This window comes from Sparus aurata, chromosome 6, assembly GCF_900880675.1.
Source record: "Sparus aurata chromosome 6, fSpaAur1.1, whole genome shotgun sequence".
Taxonomy (NCBI): Eukaryota; Metazoa; Chordata; class Actinopteri; order Spariformes; family Sparidae; genus Sparus; species Sparus aurata.
Genome location: NC_044192.1, coordinates 5,693,827 through 5,707,959, shown reverse-complemented (window position 1 = coordinate 5,707,959; position 14,133 = coordinate 5,693,827). Strand labels below are relative to the sequence as shown.

General features: G+C 42.4%; 1 protein-coding gene across 4 annotated transcripts in view; it reads left to right on the top strand.

The window, feature by feature from the left end:
• The window catches only part of pmepa1 (prostate transmembrane protein, androgen induced 1), a 43,623-nt gene extending 29,841 nt beyond the window's left edge, over positions 1 to 13,782 (top strand). For 3 of the 4 annotated variants that reach the window (XM_030420263.1, XM_030420265.1, XM_030420264.1), the window contains exons 2-5: positions 2,187 to 2,341; positions 4,623 to 4,670; positions 4,775 to 5,142; positions 5,306 to 13,782. In XM_030420263.1, the coding sequence (XP_030276123.1) occupies positions 2,187 to 2,341; positions 4,623 to 4,670; positions 4,775 to 5,142; positions 5,306 to 5,618 (884 nt within the window). In that variant the 3' untranslated portion in view covers positions 5,619 to 13,782. The remainder of the gene's footprint in view (positions 1 to 2,186; positions 2,342 to 4,622; positions 4,671 to 4,774; positions 5,143 to 5,305) is intronic. The other variant, XR_003984364.1, reaches the window with a different exon arrangement.
• The last annotated feature ends 351 nt before the right edge of the window (positions 13,783 to 14,133 follow it).

Below are 14,133 nucleotides of genomic sequence, written 5' to 3'. Positions count from 1 at the left end.
TCTAATTATGTAAAATGCTTCTATCATCGACATCAGCAAACAAGAAAACTAGACCAACAGTGAAATGATTGTTTATTTCTATTCGGTCATTATAGTTCTTAATGGCCGTCACCTGGTTGGATAAGTCATAAATTTAATCTTCTGAGGAAAGAAGCTGTATGTAGTCTGGTAGTACGGCACTGAAACAGTCTAGTTTAGTTTCACACGAGGGCTGCAAGAATCAACAACAGCTATAGAAGATACTCTCTATCTGATGGAGGACTTAGTCCAGCTCTAAAAGTACATAACCTCTGGATGTTTTGGCTGCTCAGTTCAGAGTGAAACTGATATTTTTTCACTATTTTCTGACTTTCTAAAGACCAAACAACTAATCGGGTAATTGAGAAAATAATCCACAGATGAATTAACCATGTGAATAATCACTGGTCTCCTAAAACTTTGGCAAGATTGCAAATGAACCTCAGTTGAAGCTGAGTGAGATCACCTCAGAGTGGGTTTGTACCCAGGTTTCATTCTGACACAACCTTTTTTTATGGTCGTGTTGATCATGTGAGCAGTTTGCTGTATTTTAGTGTTTTTTTTTCCCTGCTGGGCCTGTGTGAGCTGTAAATAACATCTTTATTGTTTTATTGATCTCATGTGCTCGTGCAGCGTGCGACCTGGTCGGCAGAGGTCCGCTCGGGCCTCAGATGAACTAAACAGGTTAAAATACAGGCTGGTATGGATTATTTATTAAAGGTTATAAATGAGTCATAAGGGTCACCTGACCTGACTGTCTCTGTGTCGCTACATGTTGTGTAATGGTTAGCTGACCAGACGAACATAACGAGACTGTGAGAACTAGAGTGTGTGTCTGTGTGTGTGTGTGTGTGTATGTGTGTGTGTGTGTGTCTGCAGGCTACTTTATGTTCTCCTGTCTGACTTGGCCCTGACCTCCGCCTGCTCCCAGCGAAAAAAGCGTGTGAGAAAAAAGCTCCGTTTGTGTGTGTGGTGGTGGTGGTGGTGGAGGTGGTGTCGGTGGGGGTGGTGGATGCAGGGGGGGGTGGGGGTGTAAGAGCAGACTGTCTCTAAACAAAGCTAGCCCTGTCTGTCTGGTCTGGTCTGGTCTGGCTGTGTGTGTGTGTGTGTGTGTGTGTGTGTGTGTGTGTGTGTGTGCGTGTGTCAGACACCCTGACCCCCACATAAGGACTACATCTCTGTCTGGACTGTGTCTGAAAAACCTTTTTTTTTTCTCTCTCCCACAACACAGAATAGTACAAACCTCTCTGTTGTGTGGACACACTGTACACTTCATCTGCATGTCGAATGAGACGATCGTATACGTGAACCGCTGATTCGTGCCACCGTGTATCGAATTATATTTATAAAACCATGTCCATTAAAAGCTCAAACCATCAATTCATCTGTCAAACTGAAACCACAAGGTTATTTATCCACAGCGGTCAGCAGATGATTCATTCATGTATTTAATGAAAATGTCAATGAGTGTTTCTGCATTGTAAAGATAAATATTGACTGCCGTTTTACATCGTTTTTAATTGAATATCTATGTACTGAATCGGCTGGGTGACACTTTATCATAATCATCTTTAATAAATGGTACATTTATAGTTTATTAAACTTCAGTTAATATTTAATGCACTATTAAGTAACAATGAAATGCTTTAACTAACTACAGATGTTAATGTTTAGCGATTAATCAGCATTTACTGACAATCAGAGACACCATTTGAATTAAAAACTCGTCCTTTTTGTTCACGTATGAGCGACTTTTCCTGCGTCATGTTGTTCGTAATGATGATTAGCGATGAGTTTGAGTGTTTGACCTTGACAGAGTTGAATTCAAAGGATGTTCTGATGATTTTGAGGATGTAAATGACATATATTTAACAAAAATGTTTAAAATTTAGGCAGCAGAGGCCAAGATATTCTGACTTCAGTCTGTAGTTTGAGTCAAAAACCAAGCTAAATACACTGTACTACAGTTCCCACAATGCATCTGGACAGAATCCTTTTACTAGACTCTCTCGGGCTGTTTTGCCGACACCATGCTCCTGTTTATAAAGCATCGTCGCTGTGACATCATCAGCGTTGTGTTTCTCAGACGCACACCAAATGAGCCACAGAAGACCATAAACATGACGCGCAGACTGACCGGGAGCTTTGTGTCTGTGTTGTGTCTGCAGCCCAGCTGGAGTTCGTCCAGATCCTGGTGATCGTGGTGGTGATGATGGTGATGGTGGTTGTCATCACCTGCCTGCTGAACCACTACCGCCTATCAGCTCGCTCGCTCCTCTCCAGACACGCACCCGCACGCAGGAGACACCTGCCACTGGCCAACGTGAGTCCGACACTACATTCACACTCACGTCTCACTTTTGTCTCATAAATTATATCCATTTGTAATTTATCCACAATACTTTATTACGTATCTGATCAAAGGTGGCTGTGTGTTACCATTACATCGTTAAAAAACATTCAATGAAGCATGTTGCACTGAATTACTGCCTCAAACTCTACATTAACTGAGATTTCTAAGTGTGACCAGATGGCCGTTTGATTATTTAGATGCATATTTTTTCCAGTGTGTAAATGTGGCGGCACTCAGAGCCAGAAGCTTTTTGTTTCTCAAAGATAAAAAAGCTCCTAAATTAAGGTGAAAATATGAGAATTCCAGCTGGAGAAAGTGCTTCACATTTTTATTGTGAGAGTTTTTATTTGTCACGCAAAAACAAAGCAGGATGTTAAAACACGACGAGCAAATGGAGAGCAGGGAATCGCTGACAGCAGCGTGACAATTCATCTTATGATTACTTTTAATGATCCATTTGTCTGCCAGTTATTTTCAAAATGAACTGATGAATTGTTTCATCGCAAAATCTTTAAAATGAACCCTATGGCTGCAACCAACGATTGCTCTCATTATTGATTGATCTGCAGTTTACCTTCGCAATTAATTAATTAATTGTTCACTCTATAGAATGTCAAAACATTTGACAAAGAACTGCAGCAAGTCGTCATGTTTGAAGAGCTGGAACCACTGAGAAAAGATCGATCCAAAATAAAACCGTTGGCGATTCATTTTCTTTTCATCGACTAATAGTCGGCAGCTCTGCAGCAGACAAAGGACCTGGATCTGAGAAATCAGAACATTCTGAGTTTCCGCCTGTGTCAGTGTCAAACATTAGTAATATCACTATAGAAAGACTAAATGACTCGCAATAAAGTCATATTTTATATACAACCACATCAACTCTGTTAGCTCTAAAAAACAAAAGCGTCTGATAAATGCCCTAAAATGTAAAAAAAAATAATAATATTATGAGAAGAACAGTAACCGTGGTAACAGTAGTCATTGTTATTTCACAGCTGTTTTCACTAGTTTAGTCGTAGTATTAACAGTTCCTCAATGAAATCAAACAAGAGTTTGAGTGACAGCATGTGATCACAGTGATTAAACAGCGCCGCGGGCGAAAGCTAACACACTGACTCAGTTCTTCATTAACGGCCACAGCGGCTCACAAAGACTATTTCAAGACGCGCGCACACACACATACACACACGCGCGCGCTGACTTACACCTGAGGCTTCTACAAACATATGACTTCACTTGCGCTCCCTGAATCACCTGCTACTGAATCACTGATGTGTCTTCCGTCTCCGCGTGGAGATATATGAGTAAAGGATGAAGCATAGTCGTGCACACACACTCACACACACACACACACACACACATATAGAGCTCCTGATAAGCTCAGGGGAGTCATTGTCCTAGTTAATTTGGATTAGCAGACAGCCACACTGACACATATGCAAGACAGGCAGACAGACAGACAGACAGACAGGAAAACTGTCGCCAGAGAACAAAAAAGTTTTAAAAAGTTCCGTTCTGAAAGAGACGCTTCCGTCCTCTCCTCACCGCGAGCTGCGACCAACGAGGCTTTATGGCAACGTAGATTTCAAACTGTTTGCTCAACCTTCCAAGTTTGTTACATAATATATTATCAAGTTGGTTATAGATTCATGCAGACTGACGGACAGCTGTTAATGTATTTGTTATCCAGATTAAACCTTATTGGTCTATCTGGATATGTGGTCATCACTGCAGCAAAGGAACATACGATTTGCAAGAATTAAAGGTCTGAATTGCTCAAAAAACGATTAACTAAATGTGTGAAATATGAGAAATTTCGACCAAAATGTAAAGATAGTGCAGTCACAGCAGGGCTCATATGATCAACTACGGAAGTTACTGATGTAAAGTCGACACTTAATGCAAATATATGGACATTTTAAAAAAGCCCTGCAGCAGTGAGGTTTTTATGTGCGCCAGCAGAGCCCTCTAGTGGACAAGACTGTCATCAAACACCAACAAAAGCCCAACTGCACAATTTTGTACATGCTTTCTATCATAATTAAACAGAACAAAAATAAGATGAGGCAATGAATATATCCCTCAGATCACAAAAGGAGCTGCAATTTTTGATAAAGGTAAAGCAGCCTGGAGATATAAGAAGACCGGGACTTTAAAAGTGATAACATACACACAAAAACACATGTTTGTAAATGTGTATAAATTGAAGTGACTTTATTTTAATAGATCATCTCTCTCTTTCTGTCAGGAGGGAAGTCTGTGGTCCTCTGAGGGCACGGGGACAAACAGCAGTGAGGTGATGTAACATTTTGTTCATTTTGTCAGAAAAAAACGGAGTTTATAACACTCGGTTTAATGTGTTATGACACGGTAGTAATTTGACGTTGTTTCCCTCCACAGCACCAGGTGTATAACCCACGGCCTCCAGACAGAGCGGTCCCCTCATCCTACCTGCAGCGGGAGCCTCAGCACTCCCATTCCCAGTCGCAGCCTCCGCTCCAGTCGCAGCGCTTCCAGCACACGTACGCCCCGAGTCGCTTCCAGCCGACGTACCCCTACCTGCCCCAGAGCCTCATCGATCTGCCCCCCACCATCTGCCTGTCGGACGGGGAGGAGCCCCCGCCGTACCAGGGTCCCTGCACGCTGCAGCTTCGAGACCCGGAGCAACAGATGGAGCTGAACCGGGAGTCGGTCAGAGCGCCGCCCAACCGAACGGTGTTCGACTCCCACCACCCCCTCGACCCATCCGGCTCCTGTCTGCAGGCCAGGTAACAACTCCCATGATCCCACACTACTTATATCTTCTGTTTTGAATTGATTGAGAGACACAAGTGGCAGAAATTACATACCATGTATTGTCAAAACGCAAGTTCTTTAAAGGGTTCCCACTTCCATCAGTCTTATTTGTGTCCCTTGTTATTTTGCTTCCAGTCTGCAGGCGCCTCCTCCGAGCGTCCACCCGGGCATCAGTGTGCTAGAAGCCCAGGAGGCCTTGTCCCGGCAGCAGAAGCAGGGCTCGCGAGTGGAAGGAGCTCCCCCGACCTACAGCGAGGTGATCGGACACTACTACCACCCGACGTCCCTGACGCCCAGCCACAGCCATCGGACTGTATCGTCCTCACAGGCGCCGCCGTCCTCGTTCATACAAGGTCTGCTCCGACCTCCACCTCAGCAGCAAGGAAGCGTGGACAACAGGAACGCACGGAATACCAAGGAGAAATCCCAGAAGCCCCAGCAGGTCTGACATTACTGCTTCCTTATCTCTAGCCTGCGGGAGAACCAGGACTGTGTCTGCTCGCCACTTGGGAGCAGCAAATGAGGAACAACCTGGTCGATGATAACATCCACTCTGATTGGTTCACGTTAGTCGTAGTTGTAACTGACATGCGGTCAGATCCCCCTCTTCATGGTTCGGGCTAGGACCGGGAAGCAGCACTCGCTGGCTTCTCGTTTAGGTAAAAACAAACGGAAACCACATCGCTCCTGCCGAGCACAACCGCAGGAGAAAATCTGGTACTTCCTGTTCCGCGGCTTCTTACTTCCTGTCTGAGGAGCTCTTCACATGAACCGATGATGATGTCAGAGAAGAGGGCCGAAGGTGCAGCTCCACCTCGTCCCTCCTCTATAGACTGATCTATCTTGTCTTCATTCATTATAAATATTTACTTGTCCTGTTTGTTTCTATAGAACTTTTTTGTTTGTCTTTTTTTTTTTGTTTTTTTTGTTTTTTTTGCGCTTACAGAAAAATTCCTATCCAGGCAAATGGCGAAATGTTGCAATCCTCTTGGTTCTTCCAGGTCTTGTTTTTTCTGTTTTCTAGTGATAATCGCTCTCGCTGCTTTGGCTCCATTTAGTTCTGTTTCGCAGTGACTCCTGCACCGGGCTTTAGCTACATCACTGGGACACGTGAGCACATTAGAAATGTTTCCAGAAAAAGAGTTTAGATTTAGTTAGCGTGATCTTAAACTAGCTTACAAGTTGTAGCACAGTGCTGAAAGTCCTTTGAGCTAAAAAAAAATGTTCTGCCTTATGTCGACCAACTTGATGCAGGAGTTGTCGCTAAAAATCCTTTTTTAGTTGTTTATTTTATGTTTTCTAAAGAAGGTTTGCACAAAGTTCAAGACTGTTCACCGCAGAAAAAGAAAGAAATCCGCAATATGATCGCTAAGAGAGAAAACAGAGAAAGTAGGGGTATTTTTCTAAACTTGATAGATTCTTAAAAGTAAAAAAGATGTTGTTTTTTTTTCTGTTTTATATGTTGTCTAGTTTTAGAAAAAGAAACAAACACGAGAAACCTGTTGGGGTGCCAACTTTCACATCGAACATTTTGCTACATACATGTTGGCATGTATATACGTTACAGACTGAGTATATATACACACATGTATGCAAACCGAGAGCGAACTTAAAAAGCACGAATTTAGAGTTATTTATATAAATGCTGAAAAGAATTGCACTATTTTCTAGGATGCGCAGATTGAACGTGTGAGAGAGACTTTTATTGTGAAGGAGCTCTGTCCATTGAGGCGTTTAACAGAACCGGGAGAGGGACCAATCAGAGGGTCGGAACCAGCTCAGTGCACAGCGTCCAGTATCACGGTAACATATCATAGAGAGACTCTGACTTTGGTTCAACAGACTCGGATCATCCATTTCTGTACCATTGATTGAAAAAAAAGAAAAGAAATCCTACATTTATGCAAATGTCCGAGTCCTGTGAGCCAATCACAAGTCAGCAGTCGACCCTGTGGGGCCCAATCAGAAACTCTGCTCGTAGCTCTCTCTCTCTCTCTTTCACCCCATTGGCCGAAATCATTAGCCAATCCCAAAGCTGGCTGTCACTACCTCGCCCAAACAAGTCAAGCACATACGAGTTTGTTAATCAGACTGTGTCACACCGACGGACGTCTGAACTAATCAAGACAGTGTGAAATGTAACAGTAGAGCAGAGATGAAGTAGAGTAGAGGATGTAGTTAGTCTTTAATCCTCCCGCGTGTTTATTTTATTTTGAATGTCCGAATTTTTTTTTTGTTCGTTGGGTGAAAAGAGAGAGAAACGCTGCAGATCCAGTGACACCGACTGTCCCCTCTGTAGGGAACTACTGAGGGAGGAAGCCAGGTCGCCCTACAGGCCCCGAATGAGTGATACTGAGACTGTGCACTGCTGTGGCCACACACACACACACACGTGCACACATCAGACCAACACTAGCCATGTTTCCATAAAATGTCAAGCAATTTCCGTAAACTGTTTTGAGCGAATGGCCTGGGCCACGTAGAGCGTCGTTCCATCAGAGGACGGCGCGGCGTAGCCTACGTGGCTACGTCACGTCGCGTGGGAGTAAACAAGAGGGCTGGAGGTAAACAAACCAGGAGGCAAAATGGAGAGAGGTCTGCAGGAGTTACTTACGATCGGGCGAGTTGTAATTGTTCTTGTACGTCAGCCGCGCACGCCGTCTGGAGACGACGAAGAAATGAAGTGATTATATTACGAGCTGAATGTTCGCTACGTCAGAGTTTATTCTGCAACTCTGTTTTCCATCAAACATTTTGCACATTAACTCTGATTAATGACAAAAACCACCTGAAGCGAGCAAACAAACTTTCTGCGAAATTTTTGCGACATTCTTCAAAATGCTTTATGGAAACATGGCTACTGTTGGTTTATCTCCTGCCTTCTCAACACACACACACACACACACACACACACACACACACACACGTCCCTCTGGTGAGCCTCTCTCTCTCGCAGGCAGCTCTGAGCACTTTACTGCAGCAGGAAACGAGACAACAATCTTCTGTCAGCCAGCGTCAGACGATGAACCTATATAAAAAAACCTACAGTAGAATTAGTTTAATTAGATCCACTGACCTTCACAGCCACACTTTTAAGAGATGCAAAGAGTTGTGTTTCAAAACTTTAAACATTCTCCAAGTGGAAAACAAATCAGAACCTCACTGCTGGGAATTATTGATTTATTATTCAGAAGTCCGTGCTAGTGTTATGGCTGGGTGTCACGTCAAATGTTCAATATCGACATTTTCAATACTTCACTTCAAGAAATTTAGTTGTGTTTTTCCTCAAAACACTTTTTTAAATGTCTTAAATGTTTAATGTTCATTTAACAAGCAGTATAGATATGAAAAGGATGTAAAGTTTGCAACCATCTTAGTAAATATAAGTTAGCGTTGATTGCGACCAAACGTTAACCACCTCTGGGTCAGCACCAACAAACTACAGAGGTTCGATACCCAGCCAGAACCCAAGAACAAGTGATCTTGTGTCCAGTTTTAGTAGATTATTTGTCATCTTTTATTTAATTTTTTTACCCTCTTGGTGGATGTTATAGTTTTGTGGCAGAACTCTTTGTGCCCTGAACGCAGCACGAGATGGATTGTTAAAAACCAGACACGCTGAAGTGTTGAAAAGTGACACGAGTGTTATTAGCAGCTCGTCTTTTGTCGTCTCCTCGAAAGTGTGGAAGTAAAAGTCAAATCGAGTAGAAATTGATGCTTTTATACTTTTTTGTTTTTTATGCTTGTACGTAGCATTTAGTGTTACTTCCTCTGTCTGACCCCGTCGGTCTGAACAGAGGTCCAAATGACGCCAGCGCCCTTTTTCGTGTCCAGTCTTTATGCAACAGCGCCCTCCACAGGGGCCGAACCAAACCGCAGCCAAAACTCCTGAAGCTAAGTCAGCCGAACTATGTAGAGGAGAGAGTCAGAAGGCCAAAAAAATTAGATTTTATATTCTGAAACTATTCATTTTTTCTCAATTTCTCAGATTAATCACAGGCCAGTTTGTTCTGTCAGAGTTACAAAGTCAAACATCTGTTTTTCTGAGAGATAAATCTTTCTAACAACACTTGAAACTTTTGAGGTTGTTTCCAAAATCCTCCAGGAGTCTTCTTACGATCTGGAGATGTATTCAATCCGCTGTACAACAGAAAATGATTATTAATTTGTTTCTCTAGTTGCGACTCTGTTTCGTAATCCAAACAAACCGGATATGACAGTTAAATATCTTTTTTATTGTGCAGCAGGTGGAGTAATTTGTATCTAGAACAAATTAGTTTGAGGATTTTGGAAACACAGGTTGTTACCTCTCAAGTAAACAGATGATTAGACTGATTGAAAGTCTTTCTAAACACCAAGTGAACCAACATGAAATTAGATTTCTTTGTGTCCGTGTTAAAAGGGACATCAGAATATTACCTGTATTTATAAAATCAGACTCCTCCTCAGATCCGCAGCAGGAGTAACTTCTCTGCTGTTGAATGAATTCTGCCTTAAACTTTAAACAAAGAAGTTAATCATCATATTCATTTACTGCCTCTCCTTTTCCTTCGTTTCCTGTGCTGCCCCGCCATTTGTTTTTATTTACTTGAAAAGCACTCGAAGAGAAGAAAAATCATGATATGACCCAAAGCAGCTGAAGGAGTGTCGACTCGATCAATCAAAGTATAAATCATCTTTGACCCAGTCCCAGCGTGAGTTTAGATAACTTATTATACTTTCCTTTCCTTTCCTTTCCTTTCCTTTCCTTTGTGTTTGGACTGGGCTGTTTCCTTTCTAAAAGAGTTTGGTTCCCTGCTCTGGAGGGTTCGCAGCGGGTATGAGAAGGCTGGACAGGCTCTGATCAGGGCGTCATAGTAGAAACGAATGATGGTAATAATGATTTAATGTAATGTACCTAGAAGCTTAATAGTGTAGAACCAATCTCTCGCTTCAGGGAAACTCTGCGCTGGCTGACGATACAAAAAAAAAAATAAGACGGGAGGAGAGGAGGGACAAAAACTCTCTGAGAGGCTCGAATCACATTAATTCTTCACAGTCAGTGCGATTACAGCGACCAGTAACATTTCCTCGTAAGTTCAGCTCAAGTTGAGTCAGTTCAGCGGAATCGACTTAAACTGAGGCTCACATACGAAACCAATCAGCGCCGCGCCAGAAATAATCAGGATCTGTCTGAACTGGTCGCACAATTCTCCTCGCTTTAAGCCAGCGTGAAGGAAGTGCTACAGCAGAGTGTTATTGTAAAGTCAGCGGACAGTGTCTTTCCCAGGGCAGAGTGTGTGTTGTGTGTGTGTGTGTGTGTGTGTGTGTGTGTGTGTGTGTGTGTGTCGTGTTAATGTACACTGACTTGCCCTGGGAAAGACCTCCAGCTGTCTAGACAAAAACTAAACACACACACACATACACACACACAGCAGACTAAACACACCAGACCTTCCACACACACACACACACACACACACACAGGTGCACTTTCATTACACGTCTTTATTCTTACTGTGGACCACACAGGAGAGCAAAAACATTTATCTCACCTGCCTCGAGAGTCGCCCTCCCCCCTCCTCCTCCTCCTCCTCCTTCTTCTCGAGCTCTTCCCGCCCCCTGACAGATGCCTGCTGTCCAATGACAGAGCTCCTCTCAGACCAGCCGCTCGCTGCCATTGGCTGGCTGTCTTTTTTTTTTTTTTTTTTGGGTCTCCCGAGGAAAACGTTCGCCGTTTATTGTCGTTTGCTATGTCGTACGAGTGTGCCTGCCTGCGCTGAGACGGGGCGAAATGTGAGTGGCCAGTTCGGGCTGTCAATCATCCTGGGCCACGCCTCCTTACTGTCTCAGATGATGATGATGATGATTGGGTGATGATGATGATGATGATGAGATTGAGGATGATGAAGATAAGATGTTTTTTGATAGTGATGCCGCAGAGAGCGTTGCAATACACCTACTATTTGCCTTTTTGATAATATTAGTCATATTTTAACGTAGCGTGCTAAATGTTAAGTTTTTTTATTGTTATTGTTGTTATTGTTATTGTTGTTGATTCACTTGAGAACAAAAAAAAGGTCATTTTACTTCAATCCATCGATCACACAAACCCTTTTTGTTTGTTTTTTCCATTTGTGAAACCGACGTCGAGAGTTTAAAACTACCTAACACACGCACACAAACACTGCAGATCACTGGGAGGACGTGTAAATACCAGATACTTCTGCTTTTAAGTGCCCTTCTCCTGTTTTAAAGAGCAAACGGCGAGAGATTTTTCATCCGAGAACGGCTCGCGTCGACTTCATTCAGCGCCGAGGTCGATTTTCGGTAACAAGCGCCCTTTTGCTCGCGCACTTACAAGTTCAAGTATTCTTCTTTTGTGTCCTGGAAAAAAAAAAAAAAAACCCAGTTTGTTCACCTGCTTCTCTAATCATCACCTCTCCTCGCCCCGGCCCAGCGTCTACACGTGTGCCTTCTGGTGTTCCGGGCCCAAACGGAGACTTCATCCGTCTGTTTAAAGCATTTTAGTGCAATGAACCCCCACAAATACTCCAAAACTGTTGCCTTGTGACACTGAGACATCAGACAACACCAACACATTTGAATAAACCCATAGCCATCATGTATGGAAGCCCACTGATGCCAGAAAAGATGACGACAGGTTCTTATAATGAACATAACATCTGGGAAAACTGTTTTGGATGCAGCTGAAAACTCCATAAAAGCTGCTGAAATATACAAAATTATGACTTTGTAAGACAGAATAATGCATTTATTTTATCTGTCATGATACTGATTTACAAAGTCGTATTCCTGACTGACTATCTGATCATTTTTAAGGATGTTTTGTTTTGTTTTTTCCTGGCGAATGTGGACTTCCATACTGATACAAAAAGATGCTGAATGTTTTAAGATTTAGCTCACAGGTTATTTATGTTGCGTTCCGGAGATGTCAGAAAGTCGGACATTGTGACAACATCTAGATTTAAGCGTGGCCTTAAAGGTGCAATATGTAAAATATTATACACCAGATAGCTAACTGCTGCTAACTGTAGCTACCGTTACCGAATTGCTGGGGTTTACAACGAGCTTTGATCGGGTCGGGACGGGGCTAGCCGGTTAGCATGCTAACAACATAAATCACAAACATTATAATGTCAAAACTACTATTTCTTCACATTTTTTTTTACTTAAATTCTCACATATTGCACCGTTAAACACATCGTACTAGCAGAGTGCTAACAGTTGAACGGTTCAGATGCTAACTTCCAGTGTGAATGTTAGCTGTCGGATAGCGAACAGTTAGTGTTTGAGCCGCGTTTCTTCTGCTTCTTCATGTTGACTTTAAGGCGTCAATACACTCTGATCCAGAAAACAGGATATTTGTTTTACTTTCTGACATTTTACTGAACGCAACGTGAGAAATGGCGCCAACATGGCGGCCGTGAAAACAAAGTAAACACACAGTACAAACCAGTTTTTCTGTCCACGGCATCGTTAAAGACATTTCCAAAGAAGGAATCATCCTAAATGAGACTCTTGTCTCTGAAAAAGACAAGAGTTACACCTGACTTGAACTTTTCTGTTTTTTTTATTATTTTCTTTGGGCAAACAGTTTTTCTTTACAAACACCTTCGTCTGGTTCTTGTGACTCTGTTGATGACGACAAGTGTTTTAAATCCATGACAACACAAACTTGTTCTGGTTTAAAAGAAGAACTCTTGAAGAACTTCTTCAGACTGGAGGAGGTCGACCTGTGAGAGAAACTGTTTCCCCCTCTTTGTGTTTTTTGCTCATTCTGCACCGTTGTGTTCTGTTCTGCTCTCTCTGCTCTTCGAATCAGCGCTGCATGGCGCCTTTTTCCTCCGACAATGTTGAAGAAAAACACTCTCTTTCGGTTGCAGTTTGTATGTGTGCATATTCAAACAAGCCTCGATATCTTACAGGGACGCAGCAGTGCTCTGATGCTGGTCCGCCGCAGCGACTATTGTAGAAGTCTTCCACCTGTTTTTCCAGTTTTATCCTGCAAGCATGTTAAAAAAAAAAATGTGGGACTTGTACAATAGAGCCGTTCGTTCTGGTCGGGATTCCTGCACACAGCTGGTCCAGATGTTTTTTTTTAAAAGAATCAGGCTGTGATTGTGTCACTGAACATGAATAATCATCAGCTCTGGAGAGATCTGTGAAATCTCTCCAGACATCAGACGAAACGTGTGGGAATCCTGATCCGTTTGTAGAAAAAAAACTTCGGGTTTTCCCTGAAATCAACTTCGGCACCGGGCTCGGAATTCTTCCAGTCGAAGTGGGAGGCGGACGAACCCGCTGCCGAAGTGTTGAGGGTTTAAACCCACTCTTTTTTTATCCGTCACAGCATGGCTCACATACTTATATAGAGGCCTACTTATTCTCGATGATAATAATTGCTTATTTGTGTATTAAAAACAGTTTATTTTAATTTATATTGGATGGTCTACGTGTTGCAAAGGTTTGTTGCGTTGTTATTTTTTCCTCTCTGTTTGCTGACAAACAGAAGACAATGGTTTATCGTTGTTGTCACAGAACATGGTATGAATCGGACACATTTCAGTTAGCCTTCGATTTAAAAAATGAATAAAAACGTTTTATAAATACGTCTGCGTCTGCTCTCGTTCTTTATTCATCTGTTTGTTACCACAGAAAAGGCTGATGTGACTTATCTGTCTTTTTCTTGTTTATCCAAAATGTTCTCCTGTTGGATCTTTGATTTATAGATTTAGTTTTGTTCAGTTTACAAGAAAACAGAATCAACATTCAGAAAAGTATTCAGACACTTTCACTTTTGCACATTTGGTTGTGTTGCAGCCTGACTCTAAAATGATTTAAATTAATTTTCCCCTCATCAATCTACACTCGATATGTAGCTCAGCTGCCTCCTGTTTCTCTCGATGATCCTTAAGATGTTTCTCCACCTTGACTTGAGTCCACCTGTGGTTAATTCGGTT